Source organism: Danio rerio, chromosome 17, assembly GCF_052040795.2.
Source record: "Danio rerio strain M-AB ecotype USA chromosome 17, GRCz13ab, whole genome shotgun sequence".
Taxonomy (NCBI): Eukaryota; Metazoa; Chordata; class Actinopteri; order Cypriniformes; family Danionidae; genus Danio; species Danio rerio.
In genome coordinates this window covers 5,392,539-5,412,590 of record NC_141037.1, presented here as the reverse complement: position 1 = coordinate 5,412,590, position 20,052 = coordinate 5,392,539, and the positions used below count along the sequence as shown (strand labels likewise).

Below are 20,052 nucleotides of genomic sequence, written 5' to 3'. Positions count from 1 at the left end.
AGTTCCAGGCAGGTCTTGACTGCTTCAAAGAGTATAAAATACAAAGAACATACAACAGTTTCAGAACAAAAGGAATTATGATAAATCTTCAAGTAAATTCATAATGTCATAATATAAGTTTCATAATTATCATAATTTTAAGCGTACTCATGCTTTCATGACCTCTCGGTTAGACTACTGTAATGCGTTAGGACATGGGTTGGACAATGACACTGAAACGTCTTGTTTTAGATTACAATAATTCCTTACTATGGTGTCCGGCCTCCTTTTGTGGTCAATACAGCATTAATTGGTCTTGGGAATGACAGATACAAGCCCTGCACATTGGCCAGGGGGATTATGAGCCATTCTTCTTGCAGAATAGTGTCCTGGGGCCTCATGTATCAATGCCAGGTTTCAAGATCACGTTTGGATTTACTAACGATGACATTTTGTCAGAACGTGCATTGGTCCGCGCCAACTTCATGTCTGGTGCACGTGTATTTCTTGTGTGTGTTTGTTTTATTTCCATTGGTGACTCTTAGAGGCAATTATGTTAAGTTGCACACTACAAAGTATCGCACCAACAAAGTATCCTGGCAACTAGTTCTTTCCAAAGAGAACTGGCAGACCGCTCAGGGTTAAGCTAGTCGTCTTTGAGCTGTGCAATGGCAGCTGTACAGGACGGGATCATCCGCATATCTAGCAGGTATATAAGATTTCCAAACTATGCAGTTGACCATCCAAACATTAAAGCGCAATTTGCAGCGATCGCCGATTTTCCCAATGTAATCGGAGCGATCGACTGCACGCACATTACTGTAAAGGCGCCATCTGAAGACGAATTTGCATCCGTGAATCGGAAACATTTCCATTAAGTAAATGTGCAAATAAAATGCGATTGGGCACCTGAAATGCCAGGGGCACTGCCTTGACAAGAGCGAAGAGGTGCTGCTATATTGCCCTAACAAAGTGTTCCTCTAATACATCTGTGTCTCCCACAGACACGGATACTACTCCAGACAGTAAAGTGTTGCCCACAATTGAGGCAACTCTCTCCTCAAAGGATGTTAGTTCAACATCTCCTTTTCTCCGCCTGTTCGGTCCACACTTTGATGGTGCACCGCTGTTCTCCTCTTAACCTGCACCTTTACATCGGACCATTTCTTTTTTAATTCACTCACAGTGCGATGTTCAGCCTCCACTGCGTTAACCGCGTCAGCTGAACTCTCTCACTCTATTTTTTTCTTTTGTATTAATTCCGGAGGACAAACTTCCATATAAAACCATTCTTCTAGGGTCTACCTCTGATAGGAGCACCTCCAATTCACATTCTGTACAATATCAAAATTGACTGTAGGTGGTAGATGGAGCAGCCTTCCTAGAACAGTTTGAAAGACTGACAAAACTAGACTTAAGACCAAGTGGCAACCTTCCGCTCTCCCTCGGGAGGCCAATACGGAAGTAATTAAAACTGCAATTTATCGAAATTCTGCTAGTCCTGGCTCCATAATAGAGCAAATTTCAATTGAGCCCACTGTTAGAATGACCAACTTTACAGCAGAAAAAAAGGTGTTTACAGCCTGGTACAAAGAGCCAAAGTTTGGTTCATACAGCTAATAATTACCCTTCATGACAACTGTGAGGGGGGTGAATTTTTTTCTAACTCATCAGTTTCCTTTATATGTGGCCACTTAAGTGACAGCTAGGTCTCGCTGGTCGCCATCACTTCACCTTAGCTGATTTAGGCAGATTAATCACCGATCTTGGCATATTCGTCATATTTCTGTGTTGTTTTATGTGGGTTAACACAGTCTGTTGCCTTTTGGACTTATTTCCTACAATTATCAGATGATATAGGATGCTGTGTGCACTTAATTGTGCTCACAAACCATTCACATGGCCTCCGTTTCCCATGTGAGTAAAGTTAGATACTTATATAACATATCTACAAATGTATTTGTTTTATTTAAGATCATTTATCATTTATAATTAGAGCAGTAAAGCACTCCAGAATCTGACAGATTGATTAGCTGTAGGCTCTAGAACAGTCATCTAAAGCGTTATCATACAGTGTTATGCTGGATTTCATCAATAGTCCTGCATTTACTAACACAGACTATATCTGAAGTGTTTGGATGTATTTCACATTTCCCTCCTATTGAAAAACGTCATAAGAACAATGTTTAGTGGCTCAATGTATTACAGCACTGTTTTTAAAAGACTAAACACTTTATTGATGTAGTGTACAGCCAAGCACATGTCGTCAGAATACAAATGAGTCACAAGTAATAAAGTATTAAGCGTTCTCCCAAAGTAAAATGTGTCTAAACCAGGTCCTAGCAAAATGTCAGCAGGTGTCTGTAGCTCCGCTCACTCTCCGCCTCTTTGCCCTTGTTTGGTATCCTGCCGTGGGTGCGATGACGCGCGAACAAAATGGCGACATTTGGCCACGCCTACTTGTGGCTTCTTTTGCGCTCTTCAGAAACCTATGGGTGACGTCACGAATACTACGTCCATATATTTTACAGTCTATGCTTAAGACACATCTCTTTGCATTAGCATACACATAAAACACACAATGTTTGAAACTGATTGTAAATTTCCCAAAAAACATAATTTGAACGACATCTACACTTTTATGTTAGACTTTTTTCCCTAATCCTTATTTTTGGTCCAGATCAAACGTGAAACGACAACACGATTGAGTTTTGTTGGTGCTAGTTATTTGGCTGCAGTTATTTTCGTGTGTCCCGGCCCTTAGAGATAAGGGGGAATCTCCTTATTCACTACTAGTGTGTACAGGGCCGGCGCATCCATAGAGGCGACCTAGGCAGCCGCCTAGGGCGGCAGTATAGAGAGGGCGGCTTCGGCGACACCTCCCTTACCACCAGCATCCTCAGTTATGTCCACGACACCTCCCTTACCACCCACATCCTCAGTTATGTCCACGACACCTCCCTCACCACCCGCGTCCTCAAATATATTCCCGCATAGATGACAGAATAGAGAGGGCGGCGTCAGCGACACCTCCATCAGCACCCGCGTGTCCTAGTTATATTCGCGTATAGGGCGGCAGAATAGAGAGCGCTGTGTCCGCGAAACCTCCCTCCCTCCCTCAGCACCCGCGCGTCCTCAGTTATATCCGCGCATAGGGCGGCAGAAAAGAGGTCCGCCACACCTCACTTCATTTTTATAACCGGTCACTTTCGTTTTCACATTGGGGTTGAGGGTGGCCTGATCGTCCTCTGCCTAGAGCGGCAGTTCAGCTTGCTCTGACCCTGAGTGCGTAGCATGCGATGGCAACCTTTTTTGTCAGACCACACACCAGCTTATTAAGGGAAAGAAACCAGAGTGATGATGCCAATTATGATGGGGATGGTTAGGTAAAGGTTAGGTAAAGACACATTTATACAGTGTAATAAGGTATGATAACCACAGGTTAAATGGAATAATTGACTGATAATTGAGTATGGAAATACATGGGACTTTCAGCTACTGTAGTAAAAACTTGTAACATTTTTTTATATCTTTCATTTGTAATATTTATATAATCTATAGTCTTTGGTAATATGCTTGTATCATGTATGTTATGGGTAACACTAGGCAGTGAAAATACAAAGTGCCCTTTATCCAACCTCAGTATGTTGAGTTGACAGTGTGGACTCTTCAGTCCATCAGAGAGCAGCTTCACTCCTGAATCCTGCAGGTCATTGTGACTCAGGTCCAGCTCTCTCAGTGAGTTTGAGGATTGTAGACATGAAGACAAACTTTCACAGCACTGACTGGTGAGATTACAGGCAACATGTCTATAACACAGGTTGAAATATGGTTTAGTCCTAGTATAGATAACATTCAAATGGCTAATATTTATTGCAACTCTCTACTCTCGGGCTTCCAGCTAACTCTATCAAGCCTCTTCAGCTGCTCCAGAACGCAGCAGCACGAGTGGTCTTTAATGAACCTAAAAGAGCACATGTCACTCCGCTGCTCATCCGTTTGCACTGGCTGCCAGTTGCTGCTCGCATCAAATTCAAAGCTCTGATGTTTGCCTACAAAGTGACTTCTGGCTTTGCTCCTTCTTATCTGCTCTCACTTCTGCAGATTTATGTGCCCTCCAGAAAATTGCGTTCTGTGAATGAACATCGCCTCGTGGTTCCATCCCAAAGGGGGAAGAAATCACTTTCGCGAACGCTCACGCTCAATCTGCCCAGTTGGTGGAATGAACTCCCTAACTGCATCAGAACGGCAGAGTCACTCGCTGTCTTCAAGAAACGACTAAAAACTCAACTATTTAGTCTCCACTTTTCTTCCTAATCTGCAATTGCCTCTCTGGCTCCACCGCTAACTGTACTACAGAAAAAAACAAAGCAAAAAAAATATAATAATAATAAAATAAAAAATTACTAATGTTTTGCTTTTTACACTTTACATACCTGAAACTTGCCTACAGCACTTGTTCATTGTTGCTCTTAGTTGTGTAAATTGCTTCCTTGTCCTCATTTGTAAGAAGCTTTGAATAAAAGCGTCTACTAAATGACTAAATGTAAATGTAAATGTAATTTCCCATCAGGAGTAAATCTGAATAATCTACAGAAATAAGGCTAAGATATTATAATATATTATAGCCCTTTCATCCATGCAGAAATACATAGCAAAACATAAATACACATATAATATAGCAAGCATGTCAAAACTCTGTACATTGATATTTTCAATGGTTAAATTAGCATCAGTGTTTTTATGGTTTTGAAGACCAAAGAATATTTAACACAACAGATCAATCTCAAACAACAATCCCAAAATCTTAAAGGGCCACGAAACCCTCTCGTTTCAGCAGGGTGTTTTCACACCTCTACTTTGGAAAAAGTCAGAAAAGTGGGCGTGTCCAGCTCTGTTTAGGGGGGAGTGTTGGAGGAAGAAAAGTGGGATGGTGTGGGAGTGTCTATTTGGGCACGCGCGAGTTTCAGAGTCAAAATACACACAGACACACACACACACACACACACAGGAGAAAGTGATGGTGTTTAACCTACATGGACATCTGCAGTCGAATTATTTGCCAAATGATTAAATGGTGGACTTTAACTGCAGTTTGGCTCTTTCATTCAGGGAATTCATTCATGCCCCTCACGACAAACGAGATATTTGATTCGAGGAGCTGCTCTAAGCGTGTATTTTTCATGCAATGTTTGATACCGCACGGCGAATGAGAGAAAAAAAACCTCTGCATTTCCCGGAAACTTAGATGCACACGGCAGGTAGCGTCTGAAAGCCGCGTGTGTTATTCCGGTCACTAAATGCGGTAAAAACCCAACACGAGGTTAAAGTTTGGTTGCGGTGCTAACATGTTTACTCTGTGCAATGGTTTGTTAGATACGAACAAACTGAATAAACAAAGAGCACTGGTCGCTCACTTACCAAATCTGTAGAGACAGAACAATCACCAGCAACTAGAGCCGCGTCTTTATGAAGAGAAGACTACAAGCGAATCCGAATCTCAGCGTTTGCAGATGAGAACAGCTCTCAGGTAAACAATAATCCTCCTTAGACACGTAAGTTATTGTTGTCGAGCGTCGCGTACACTGTTTATCCACACGTGACTCCAGCTGAGCTCTCACAGAGAGAAAATGAAAACAAAACTTAACTGCAGCAAACTGTAAAAGCAACACTTCACGCTTGTTTTGGCAACACAACGTGACGTCTCTGTCGTCTAAACACTGTGACAGTAATGAATATTAATGAAGTTGCACAATAGAGCGCGCTGATTGGTTTGAACCAAGCCTTACTCATGCATTAATGTATCACACTGTAAGACGTAATAAGACACACTCTGGCACAGACGTCCAGTCTGCACGCTGGAATACACGCTATTATATCATGGCCGTGACGCAGCTTCAAAAATTAGTTTCAAACCGGAAGTATGAATTTGCTTGAAATAACGCAAAAACAACCAATTTACACTTTTTAGTGAAATATAGGTGTCCTAATAGTGTTTTTAGCAGTGTGGGATACATATATGACTGTCAACAGCTCAAAAAATGTGTTTTGGTGTTTCGTGACCCTTTAAGTAATGCTGTTCTGCTGATTTAATTCAAACTCTCAGATTAGGTACCATTGCAATGGGTCTTTTTCATTTCATACCCAAACAAATCTTCATCCTTTTTTCTTACCTCAGTGTGTTGAGTTGACAACTCTTCAGTCCAGCAGAGAGCAGCTTCACTCCTGAATCCTGCAGGTCATTGTGACTCAGGTCCAGCTCCATCAATGATTTTGAGGATTGTAGACATGAAGACAAACTTGTACAGCACTGACCAGTGAGATTACAGTCAATGAGTCTATAACACAGTTTAAAATATGGTTCAGTACAGTGAAAATACTGTTTTTTTATCTTCTAGATCTGGTATTGATAAGAGATTCAATTGACTAATATTTTTTGCTTATTGGATCATCTAAAATACTGTCTGGAAAAAGGTTTGACCTTCCTGCAGATTTCAGCTGCAACCCATATCAAACACACCTGCCTGCAATTATCAAGTGCTGTTTAGATCCTATTTAATTGGTTCAGGTGTGTTTGATCAGGGTTGGAGCTGAACTTTCCAGGAAGGTAGATCTCCAGGAGCAGGGTTGAACAGCCCTGGTTTAGACCTTGTGCCCATGCAAGCCCAAACGGTTGTGAACTAATTTGATTCTAAACTTTTGAGAATCAATCCAGAATATCGTTAAAGGGCCATGAAACCTCCCCGTTTCAGCAGGATGTTTTCAAACCTCTAGTTTGGAAAAAGTCAGGAAAGTGGGTGTGTCTAGCTCTGTTTGGGTGGGAGTGTCGGGGAGGGAAAATGGGCAGGGTTTGAATAAAAATGGGAGTTGCCATTTGGGCATGCGCTGAGGACCGAGGAAAAACAAACACAGGGGAGACAGACAGTGTGTTTAATGACGATGAAATGTTTGACACCGCACGTCATATAAGAGAAAAAAGCCTCTGCATTTCTCTCTAACTCAGATGCACTCAGTAGGTCAGAAAGTCGTGTGTGTGTAGACTATCCTGTCACAAATTGCGGTCGAAAATTCAACACGACGGTCGGCAAAAGTTTGCTTACAGTGTTCACGTGCTTACACTCAGAGAGCAGCATTTACAGAGGATCTTTCAATATTGTAGTGATATCAACGTACTGTAAACTAAGTAACTTAGAAATCATTTTGACTAAGGTCTGTCTGTAAACACTGAAAGAGTACAGCTGACCATACCAACTAACTTTGCCATCTGAATGAACAAAGAAAGGGCGCTGATCGCAAACACTTACCAAATCTGTCGACAGGAGAATCAGCACATACTGGAGCTGCATCTTTTTTTAAAGGAGACGAGCAGCAAATCTGAATCTCACCATTGATGAGAAATGCTCTTGAGTAAAAAATGTTCCAAACAAACGAATTTCAGCCGCGCGTCACTTACACGGATCCACGCGTGAGTCCAGCAGCGCGCTCATAGAGAGAAAATGAAACAAAACCTTCACATTATGAAAGCAACACTTGCGACGCGTATCTCCAAACAATTCTTATTCTTTTCTCACAACTTTTGGCAACACAACGCATCTCTGTTGTCTGAATACTGTTTCAGGTACAGTCTAAGAAAGCCTGCATGCATATTAATGAAGTTGCAGCGTATACATAATGGCGCGTGCTGATTGGCTTGAACCAAGCCTTACTCATGAATGAATGCAACACACTCAGAAACGTAATACGGTACTCCCAGGTACAGACGTCCAGTCTACAAGCTGGAATACACGCTGTGATCTCATGGCCGTGACGCAGCTTCAAAAATTTGTTTCAAACCGGAAGTACGAATTTGCTTAAAATAACGCAAAAACAACCAATTTACACTTTTTAGTGAAATATAGGTGTCCTAATAGTGTTTTTAGCAGTGTGGGACACATATACGACTGTCAACAGCTCAAAAAATGTGTTTTGGTGTTTCATGACCCTTTAAAAAAAACCATGATGGATCAGCTTTTCTCCCCCCTAGGTAAATTGAGAGTAAATTTACATTTTTGGGTGATCCACCCCTTTAAATCACACTCTGTGCAGCTTATTTATTAAAAACACACAAGTTCTGTACCAAAAAACAAGGTCCCTTTATTTTTTATACCCTTTATCCATATTTCTTACCTCAGTGTGTTGAGTTGGCACTTTGGACTCTTCAGTCCATCAGAGAGCAGCTTCACTCCTGAATCCTGCAGGTCATTGTGACTCAAGTCCAGCTCCATCAGTGAGTTTGAGGATTGTAGACATGTTGACAGTCGTTCACAGCACTGATCAGTGAGATTACTGCCAGCGAATCTTCAAGCAAAATACAGTTCAGAAATATGGACCTCACTGTCACTCTCTTTATACATAGGAGTTAAGATGTGTGTAATGCTGTGTTCACACCAGACGTGGAACGCGTGGATAAATCGCACTATTGCGCGTAAATAGCCGTGTGAACATTTGAGTTTACTCTCTTCATTCGCGCATCAACCCCCGCTTCATTCGCGCGTCAAATCCGCTTCATTCGCGCGTCAAATCCGCTTCATTCGCGTGTCAAATTCACTTCAGAATAGACGCGGATTCGCGTGATGGGCAGGGCTTCTGTCTGCCCGGTAACTGTAGCTTCGTTGCTAAAAGGCTAACATGGATTTTATGAAGAAAATAACAGTGTTTATGTACTTTATGAAGGCTGAAAAACAGCGTTGATACGTTTACGACCGTGTCTGAGTCCTACATGCTTTCAGATGGGCATCCAGCTCTTTGAGCTCATAAACTCCTCCAGAAACTGAACCTGGTTCACGGAGGCTTTCAACGGTGCTTGACTGAGCCCAGCCCAATTTGATGACTTGTTGTCGGTGTTGCCTGGAGGATTTCCCCCGGGACACCATCAACAGGTTCTACGTCACAGTCATGCCCCCACAAGAGCAAGCTTCTGATTCGTTAACGTGAACGCTCATTAAGCATGTCAAACGTGCAAAAAGCTCAATTCGCCCCGTGTCATTCGCGCGTATTGCGCCACATGATGTCTATACGCGCGTTTGCATTGACTTAACATGTAAATCACTCGCGCTTGACGCACGTTCCGCGTCTGGTGTGAACGCAGCATTAGGACTGTGTTGTTTTGTGTTTCTGTGTGTTTGATTTGATTCTAGATTGGGGGCGTGCCTTTAGCGCACCTGATGCTGGTCAGCGCCCTTATTTAAACCCCGGCAGAGAGCTTGTAGGGGCCGGTGTACATTCACTTGGCAGTTGGCCAGAGCTGTGCTCCAATATGGGCATTATGCTTTGTTTCGCACCCATACACTATCACTGACAACATTTACCGCATCCATTTACTTGCATTTCACACTGATTGAACATGCTGATACTGATATTTTGATTATATTATTTCCATTGAGTTAAATAAATCTTCTTTTTGATTATACTTTGCCTTGTCGTCTCCCTCACCAGGCAAATGCCAGAAGGGCCGGACCATTTTTTAAATGTGGGCCGGTCAGCTATTTTAATATTTATTTTTTTTATATGTATTGTTTTTACCTGTAGGCAGCTTTTGATGATGGTAATAGTAAGAATAATAAATATAGCTGCAAGCAGCAATTAAGGGGCCAAGCACTTTTGGCCAAAAGGTGGCGCTGCTCAAGAAGTTTTTGAGTACTTTCAGGGCATGGGGTTGAAGATGCATACCATGTTTTGTAAAGATATGTGAACATGTTGGTAAAATATAGCATTTTAGGCCAAAAATCTAAATGGTCGACGCCCAAAATGACTGACCTGGGAAAATCAGACATCATTTGACTCGACATGCTCTGCCGGATGTAATGAGACTAGTTTTATGAGTTTCGGATAAAAGGTTGAGACGTTATAAACCAAAAAAGGACGTTTTTTGTATCTCCAGATCACTAGGGGGCAGTGCACTGAAACTCCGCATTTAACCTCAGACCCTAGTTGTCATAACACACACCAAGTTTGGTGTGAATCGGTGAATGCGTTACGGAGATATCGCCTCAAGTCCATTTTGCAAGTTCTACGTTAAATTTGATCGCAAGTTAAACAAAAACGGTTGGTCAAATCAGCTTGAATTCCATAACTTTTGGTTGGCATGGTGTGTAGATCATGTGATTCAATTTTGGTGAAAATCGGAGAAACGGCCTAGGACTAGTTCGATCAAATAGCTTTTCAAAAAATTTGAAATAGCGCGAAACAATTCATGACGGAAAATGACGTCATAGGGTGCGTTTGAATTGGACTGAGCCAAGGATTCAGAGGAAAAAAAAATTTTTGATTGTAGCCTTTTTTTTTGAGACTTCATATTTGGTTTGATTAATGTTAAGACTGTCCTCTATCATTGTGCCAAATTATACAACTTTCCCGCATACGCCTATATGGGCTGCCATTCAAATCCGGCGGAAGAAACGGAAGAAGAAGAAGAATAATAGGAACGCTAACGAAAGCAATAGGTGCCTACGCACCTACGGTGCTTGGCCCCTAATAATAATAGGAACACTAACGAAAGCAATAGGTGCCTACGCACCTACGGTGCTTGGCCCCTAATAATAAATGTTAAGCATTGGCCCAATCGGCAACGACCGGCTGGAATGTAATCAAAATCTGGCAAGAATGTCAAACAAACAGTAAGTGCAACACAAGCTAATTGTCAGAGATGTACCATAAAAAAGGAAAGGCAGTGCCGAAAAGCTCAAAGAAAGGAAAAAATAAAAAAATAAAATAAAAAAAGCTCTATAAACAGATATTGCCAAATGCATAAAATGAACTGAACTATTCTCAAAAGGGGGCAGCGCAGTGGCGCAGTGGCGCAGTGGGTAGCGCTGTCACCTCACCTCATAGGTGAATAGGGTAGGCTTAATTGTCCGTAGTGCATGTATGTAAATGTGTGTATAGGGGTTTCCCAGTGATGGGTTGCAGCTTGGAGGGCATCCGCTGCTTAAAACATATACTAAATAAGTTAGCGGTGTGGCGATCCCAGGTTAAAAAAGGGACAAAGCCAAAACGAAAATGAATGATTTCATATATAAATTCGTTATAAATGGGTTGATTTTGTTCCAGTCACAATCATTAAATGTTTAAATATCTAATACATATGGTACTGCTTATATTATTTTACTATCTGTACACCAATATAAGTAGTGAATGTGCGTGTCCATGGATGGGGCTGTGTCAGTGTAGTAATGTGGGCTGGAGTGGCTACAGTGCCAGGGCTGATTTAAAGTCCCAGTCCGCCTCTGTCCCTCACTATGTTACATCCCTGAGCCAGGTGTAAACACAGAAACAAGAAGTAAAAAAAAACCAACAACATCAAAACTAAAGCCACTTCTCTGTGTCTCCTTAAGTTTGACATATTGGTATTGAAAAGGTCTGAATATATTAAACACTTCAAAATACAAAACCCTTCTGTCCTCTTTACACAGCTTCTGGTTTTACTCCAATTACTGTCCTTTAAAGAAAACGCGATGAAAAATGTTCAATGTTTTACTTCTGATTAATACTTACAGAGCTTTTCTGCAATGGACCACAGCTGGAATCAGTCTCAATTTCCCCTCAACTGATGTGTTGTAGTTTCTCAGATCAAACTCATCCAGCACCTCCTCTGATATCTGAAGCATGTAGGCGATTGTTGAGCAGAGAGACGGGGAAAGTTGATTCGCTGAGCGATTCTTTGAATTTACAAACTTCTGAGTCTGTCTGTAGAGAGTCTGATCCTTCATTTCCAGCAGACAGAGAAACAGATTGATGCATCGCTCAGCTGAGAGATGTTCTTGACCCTTGAGTCTATTTTTAATGTAGCGGGTTAATCTGCTGATGCTCTCCGAGTTGTCCACTGTGTGCGGCAGTAGAGCTTGTAAGAGTTTCTGATTTGACTCTAGCGAAACACCCAACAAAAACCGAAGACATAGATCCAGGTGTCCATTTTCGCTCTCCAATGAGTCATCAATTACTTCTTTTATTGGCCTGTACAACAGAGAGATTTCCTGTGACGTAGACCATGTCAGTGATGTCTTTTTCTCGATTACACATGAGTAAAACATAAAGAAAGCAGCTAAAAACTCCTGAAAGCTGAGATGAATGAAGCAGTAGACTTTCCTCTGGTGAATCACTGATTCCTCCTTAAAGATCTCAGTGCAGATCCCAGAATACACCGAGGCGTCCCTGACATCAATTCCGCTCTCAATCAGGTCCTCCTCATAGAACATCACATTGCCCTCCATTAGCTGTGTACAAGCCAGTTCAGCAAGTTTCACAATCATGTCTCTGTCAGATTTTGAGAGTTTCTTAGGTCTTCTCTTCCCATACTTCTGATTCCTCGTGCTAATCTGAGTCAGCAGGAAGTGGATGTACATTTCAGTCAGAGTTTGAGGGATTTCTGCTCCGTCATCTTGATTCAGGAGGTTTTGAAGCACAGTGGCTGAGATCCAGCAGAAGACGGGGATGTGACACATGATGTGAAGGCTTCTGGATCTTCTGATGTGGGAGATGATTCTGCTGGCTTGATGCTCATCACTGATTCTCTTCCTGAAATATTCCTCCTTCTGAGGCTCATTGAAGCCCTGAATCTCTGTCAGACGGCTGATGTATTCGGAGGGGATCTGATTGGCTGCTGCCGGTCTGGAGGTGATCCAGATGAGAGCAGAGGGAAGCAGATCTCCTCTGATGAGGTTTGACATCAACACATCCACTGATGAAGACTCGTTCACATCACTAACTCTCTCAGTGTCTGAAAACTTCAGCGTCATTCTGCTTTCATCCAGACCATCAAAGATGAACACAACTTTACACTCCTGATAAATCTGTGAGTGCAGATCTTGAAGATCAGGATGAAAGTCCAGCAGAAGTCTGTGAAGACTGTACTGATGATCTTTAATCAAGTTCAGCTCTCGAAATGGAAGCACAAACATCAAATCTACATCCTGATTGGCTTTTCCTTCACTCCAGTCCAGAATGAACTTCTGCACAGAGACGGTTTTCCCAATTCCAGCGATGCCTTTAGTCAGAACAGTCTTGATTTTGTCCTTCACCTTATATTCTGGTTGATGTAAGGGTTTGAAGATGTCATTGCAGTAGATTGGAGTGTCTTGTGTTCTGGCTGTTTTCTCCATCTGTAAAACCTCGTGTTCCTCATTCACTCCTTCACTCTCTCCCTCTATGATGTAGAGCTGTGTGTAGATCCTGTTCAGAAGAGTTTGATTCCCTTCTAGCTTGATTCCTTCAAATAATCTCTCATATTTAGTCTTCATACTGATTTTGTGACAGTTTTTGGCCATTCGCAATCTCCGATGGATTAAACGGTTCAGACGGGGCATCTCTAATCTGCCCTCAAGATCACTTTTTACTCTGCAGAACAAGTGAGAAAAACAATATGGCTGTGAAAAGCATTAAAATCCAGAAAAGTTAAGCAAAGTTACGTTAAACAGCCGAGTTTGATCATTTTCCACCATAACAATCATAATAATGTTTCAAGAGTTCACACTTAGCTGATGATTGATTATAAAGCTTGTTTGGCATGCTGTCCCGGGAGAGAGCTCTGAGCTCGTAAGATCCTCGAGCCCAGGGCTCCCTCCCGTTTGCAAGGCGAGAGGGGAGTTTGAGCTCAGGTAGATCTTGAGAACTCCCCTGCTGTAGTAGCTAATGAACAATTATGCCTAGTTCAGACTGCGTGATTTTAGCCCCGATTTTGGCTCGCCAACAGGTTTTGAGAAATCGACGACAAGTGCTTGAAATCACAGGCAAATCGCTGCTCGTGCACGTGAGTGACAATCACACAGTATGAACGGTCAAAGACACGATCTGAGAGAATCGCTGATGAGTCGCCGATGACTGCGAGATATTTGGCGTGCTGAATATCTGGAGCTGTCGGCGATTCAAATCATGCCGTGTGAATTGAGTTTTGACTGAAAATAACGTCAGCGATCGCCTACAGCCAATGAGAGAGCAGCTTTCACGTGTGTGTGTGTGTGTGTGTGTGTAAACCTGCTGCAGGACAGCGGGAGGCTGGGGGAGAAGTTAAAAGCGCTCTTTTTCGGTTTATTTGGACCCACGAAATGGAGGAAAAACTAGTGGAGGTTTGACAGGACTCAGGAGCAACCGTGTCTGTTTGACGTTTCATACAGAAAGAAATTATTTTATTATCAACGTTGAGGAGAAATGGCTAATTCCCTTTAAACCCAGGTGAGCAAACATGTACATGTTCTACCCCATGAAAGGCTTCTTTCTCATTATGTAGTTAATAACAAAAGATATACGACGTGTTTTAGGCTGTGAGACGTAGTTTGGACGAAGTTGTCGGCGATTCTCCCTATAGTAAAGTCATGCAATGTGAAAGTCCCTGTCACCAATCCATCTTGCAGTGTAAACAAAGCAGCGACGAAACGCAAGCCCAGATAGTCAAGCAGTGTGAAAACATCTGTGACACGACTACTTTGAAAATCATGCAGTCTGAACTCGGCATTAGTGATTGCTCTTAAGAGATAACTACTTACTAAGTGCATGTCTATGGTGCCTATTTGGATTAGTCAATTAACTTAGGTTGCATGTTTTTGGACGGTGGGAGGAACCCGGGGGAAACCAACATGAGCACGTGGAGAACATGTAAACTCCTCACAGAAACGTCAGCTGGTTTGGCAATGACCAGAACCAAAAGCGTTCTTGCTGTGAGGCAACAGTGCAAACCACTAGGCCACCGTGACACCCATCTAGCAAAGGAGGAGGAGTAGGGGTGGAAGGCGGGATTCTTCAAAACGAAGATAACCGTGGTATGAAACCTAGGGCATTTATAATGGCTTAGGAGTCGTCTGATTGGTGAATGATAAATTGGAGAATGCGGGGCCAGCTGCAAGCAATCATAAACACGTGATCCTCTCGAAATTAGTTTAGAAATAAACTTCACTTATTGTAAACCATGACTGAAACGGGAGCAATTATATTTTGCAGCACCTGAAAATAGTCCCCAACTAGGCAACTTACAACGTGATCACAGGGAGCATTGTTTTGGTTGCACTTCTTAATATCATAGTGCTGCCGCAACCATGGTAAGGAAGCAAAGTTTCTCGATTATTATACTGGAATGAGATTATAGTTCCTAGACATATAGGCATAGAAAATAGATTAAAAATTACTTTTATTTTATTAGTCTGAGCACATAATGTGACAACAGAAGAGTCAAGACTTCAATAAGAAAACATTTTGAAACTCTTTAGTCATTTTGAGTGAGATGATAATGGTCTAATGCAGGACTGTCAAATTCAATTCCTGGAGGGCCGCAGCACTGCATAATTTAGTTCCAGCCCTACTTCAACACACCGATCTCAACTAGTTTGATCAGGTGTGTTTAATTAGGGGTGGAACTAAACTGTGCAGAGCTGCGGCTCTCCAGGAACGGAATTTGACACCTGTGGTCTAATTCAGGGATTCCCAAACTTTTTTATTCCGGGACCCACCTAGGCAAGTAATTCAATCTCAAGACCCACCATAATATTTTAATATGGAAAATTGGGTAAAAAAAAATGTCTCCATTCAAAGCAGTCAAAAATATATGGTGTGTGGCTTTTTGGATTTTGCGATTTGAAATGCACAAAATGAGGCTCGAAGTGCTTTTTGTGGGATGCTGGCTGTAACTGTGATCATTTTTTTGTTGAAAAAGACACTCTTTTCAGAAGAGAATATGATCAACCTTTGATTAAGCCCCCGGATTATGATCAAGCCCCGTCACATCGCAGTAAATTCCACTGCTAGTGTAGTCATAGGAAACTAAATCGCTTTTTAATTGACTACTACAAGCTGGGAAAACGTCAGATAAATATGCCAATGCAATTAACATTATTGCTGAATAGATATAATATTTACACATTTGCTTGAGGAAGGATTGATGGGGGTAGTTACAATAATATTACCATTTTCCATAACATCTATGCCCTTCCATAACATTAGCTGACGTTAAAACTAACAGATAGCACTATAGCTATTTAATGATTAGCAATCTGTCAACGATGGGATGTAAAAAATATGGGACAACACATAGCTTCAAATGATAGAATACATAGCAAACATTAGAAAATATTGACAATAAATAAAAGGTTTAGCTTATTAAAATCAATGGCCTAGACAGAAAATAAATAAAGCTATAAAATCTACTTCACTTTTGATTGTATTTGCATATTGATTAAAGTTACTGTAGTTATTTAGTGAAGAGCAGCTAGTGAATCTCTCCTTGTGTTTTGTTTGATAGGTGTTAATGTAAGAATGCACAGATCTATAATAAAGCATTCGACTACTTTAGTAACTGTTTGTGCTCATTTAAGAGAAAATTAGTAGTGTTTAAAATAAAACATGCAGGACGGAGCAAAAAAAAAAAAAAAAAGCACTTTTCCAACGGTCCCTTACTGAGAGCTCAGCGCGAGCTCTCCCGGCTAAACGCAGATTGTTAGGGCTCAAACGGAGCAGTGCTCGTAATGTCGAGCGAAAAAACAGAAAAAGACAGCTGTGAAACATAAGCAGCTTTGTCTTTTTGTAGGAAACACACTTTAGATATTTTTAGGCTTAGAGGTTTTTGAGTTATTGTCGCCAATCGTACTGGTTTTGATTCACCGCAATGTAAATATAGCTGCAGCTATGTGACATTGCGCGACCCACCTTTGTTCACTGTGTGACCCACTAGTGGGTCGCGACCCACAGTTTGAAAACCCCTGGTCTAATCTGTTTCAGTGATCTATGGTAAGCTAGCTGCCAGACCCAGATATCAGCTGAATGGTCTTTGTTTTACACAGGGGGAATTGTATAATGAGTCTATTTCAAAAATGTGGAGTGTTCCTTTAATCTGATGCCACAGATGCATAGGCTTTCTAGATGCCCATATAGTACATAAGCTTCTGAGATGGTACCTAAGTTTTGCCGAAAGAAAAAAATATAAATGGCAGCACCGTCGTTTGTGTCCCGGCAGGGCCAGTTGGCATTTCTGTGTGGAGTTTGAATGTTCTCCCCGTGTTGGTGTGGGTTTCCTACGGGTGCTCCGGGTTCTACTACAGTCCAAACACATGCTCTATGTGAAGTTTAATTTATTAAACTAATTTCGAGAGGAGTACGTACTCATGATTAAACCAGCTGGCTCATATTAGCTAATCACGATCCTTCAATCAAGGATCCCTAGTTCCCATATATATCTCCTCCTTTTCCACTTACAACTATCTTCGTCTTGAAGAATCCCCCCTCCTCCCCCCTCTTCCACCTTTATCCAAAATAGGTAGCTCGGCGGCCCAGCAGCAATACCAATAGCTCCGGCTACCTACTGAGCTTCTGCTATCTCTGTGCGGCGCTAGCCTGAAGTTCTCTCTCTCTCTCAAAAAAAAAAACATTTCTCCGCATCATAGACCTCTTAAACCTACGACTAAAAGTAGTCTTCTCGCTCTCAGGAAGTTCACCTTGGCTAGCTGCAGGGGAGTTTTGAGATCGCCCTGAGCTCAATCTCCCTTCGCCCCACAAAGGGAGGGAGCCCTGGACTCGAGGAATGCCTTGAGCTCAGGGCTCTCTCCCGGGAGAGCATGCCAAAGGAGCGTTCGTAAGTCATGAGCTAAGTGTGAACTCTTGAAAGGGGAATTGAATAAGCTAAATTATCCGTAGTGTATGAGTGTGAATGTGAGAGCGTATGGGTGTTTCCCAGTACTTTCTCCTTCTGCCTAAAACATAAGCTGGATAAGCTGGCAGTTGATTCTGCTGTGGGGACCCCAAATAATTAAACGGACTAAACTGAAGTAAAATGACTGAATGGAGAAAAATAATAATAATACAAATGTACAGGCTACACAATGATCACACTTTTACTTACTTGGAGTGGGTGATCGCTGCTTCACCAGTGAGTTTAGGGTTCTGACGCACAGATTTGAATCTCTTCATGGACACAGAGCTGGGTTCTGGATATGTTGCTTTACGTTTCTGAATACAACCCCTCTCCTTTCTCTGTATATAGAGCCTTGTTTTACAGGCAGCACTTCTGAAACAGAGCAAAATCAGACTTCATTTGGGAGCGCTGTTGTCAAAAATCTGTTGGTCATACATACAGTTGAAGTCAGAGTTATTAGCCCTCCTGAATTATTAGCCCCAATTTCTGTTTAACGGAAGGAATTTTTTTTCATAATAGTATTAATAACTCATTTCTTATAATTAGTGGTGGGCCGTTATCAGCGTTAACGCAACACTTATCGCGCGATAAAAAAAATATCGTTGTTAATCTATTCTCAAAGTTGGGTTGGGAGCTGGGTCTATTCTACGCAAGCTATGATGACTTTCACCTTGATATTTTTGTGCAGATGTACACCTGACCGGTGCGCCGTCTGACAAAAAAAAAATTATTTTCTTTTTCATTTTTTGTGACCTGTTTTAACACATTTTAATGAGTTTTTAATAGGGATGTAACGGTATCAAAATTTCACGATTTGGTAATACCTCGGTATGAATGGCACGGTACGGTATTTATTGAATCATTTAAAGGAAAAACAAAACTATTGAAGAGACTCAAACAAAGTACTAGAATGTTCAGGTTACCTCAACACTAAACAGATCAAGGTGTCACGGGTAGAAGAAGGAGTGAACTCAAGTGCAGAACACAAAGTGTTTATTAAGGAGAAAGTCTTTGCAAAGGAACAAAAAACCCAATCGGGTGAGTGCCGTGGAAAACAGTCCAGAAACAACGGGAGACTCGTTCACTGGCAGCCCTGGACACAAATATGGGGTGAGTAACAGACCGTTATACACACACACCAACGACAACAAACTGACAAACATGAAGGGAAGTGACGTGCTATAAATAGGAACAAAGGGATGAAAAACAGGTGGAGCGAATCACTCCGAAGACCTGTGAATACAAGAAAAGCAGGTGACTGAAGGTAATCTGTAACATAGAACTGGAGAGAGTGAGAACACAAGGTACGGTGACACAAGGACATACAAATGATCTATCTGTAAACTTTCAAACAGGAACTTAAATTATTCAATTTTAATAACAAAAAATATTAAACCATGTAAAAAAAAAACACTACTCAAAAGGACAAGCCATGAGTGAGATAGAGGTCTCTTGGTGGTACAAGTCAATAGCCCCTTTCACACATACACATCTTTCCGGAAAATTGCCGGCAATTTTCCGGAAAGGTTGTAAGTGTGAACAGGTCCTTTTTGAAAATACCGGTAAATTCGTTCTGGCTATTTTCCGGAAAGAGAAGTTGTAACATTACCGGCAATTTGCCGGAATGCTGCGCTGTGTGAATGCAGAAGGAAGATTGCCGTAATAAGCGCGTGCACGTCTAGAACGTGCTGACGTGAGACGTCTGCTTTAGCCAATCAGAACAGTCAGACGCATTTACGTCCGCGCGGTTTGTGAGGATAAAAGCCTTTGAATATTTTTCCAGACACATTTAGCTGCTAGAAGTTAGTCAGATCACGTTTATATGTTCATCTTAATGCCAACTGTGTAAATAATCTTCGATGAGATGCTTATGATAAGCCGTTGTTTGTTTACCTTTAAGCTTTGCGTGCGCCTATGAGCGCCTGCACACGCACATATTATGAACATCTCGAAATGCGAAAGTGATCCTGCGAAAGTTGTTCACAATATTGATCATCCACAGAGTTTGTAATTTAGTCAAATGTTTACAAACACAAGCGCAGCCGTTTAAAGCTCATTTGTGGTGAATGATGTCAGAATTTACCGGTATTTTGGAATGGATGTGTGAATGCTCTTTTCCGGAAAATTTCCGTAACGTCCTCGCCTGTGTGAACAGCACTTTTTTGAATATACCGGTAAAGTCGTTCCGGAAATTTTCCAGATATTTACCGGTATCACTGTGTGAAAGGGGCTAATGTCTCCATGAATCTGAGCAGTGTGCTGTGTTCTGCTGTCCCCTTGACTAAAAGAATCCCCATCATGTTAGTCGTATTCCCCGACTTGTATTTCAGCACAGTCTGGCAGTGCCTGCAAACCCTTTTTCTGTCACCTTTTCTTCTTTCTTGTTTCTTTTCAGAGAGAAACTGAAATGCTTCCACACATCTGAT

At 41.7% G+C, this 20,052-nt stretch overlaps 1 protein-coding gene across 13 annotated transcripts in view; it reads right to left on the bottom strand.

The window, feature by feature from the left end:
- The window catches only part of LOC100333840 (NACHT, LRR and PYD domains-containing protein 3), a 37,466-nt gene that overhangs the window by 8,192 nt on the left and 9,222 nt on the right, over positions 1-20,052 (bottom strand). For 7 of the 13 annotated variants that reach the window (XM_087288397.1, XM_087288399.1, XM_087288401.1 and 4 more), the window contains 5 exons: positions 17,834-17,998; positions 11,512-13,350; positions 8,146-8,316; positions 6,153-6,317; positions 3,618-3,788 (listed from right to left, as the gene is read on the bottom strand). In XM_087288397.1, the coding sequence (XP_087144523.1) occupies positions 3,618-3,788; positions 6,153-6,317; positions 8,146-8,316; positions 11,512-13,350; positions 17,834-17,998 (2,511 nt within the window). Of the gene's footprint in view, positions 1-1,231; positions 3,789-6,152; positions 6,318-8,145; positions 8,317-11,507; positions 13,351-17,833; positions 18,113-20,052 lie in introns of those variants that run through there. The other 6 variants (XR_015512410.1, XR_015512411.1, XR_015512412.1 and 3 more) reach the window with 4 other exon arrangements.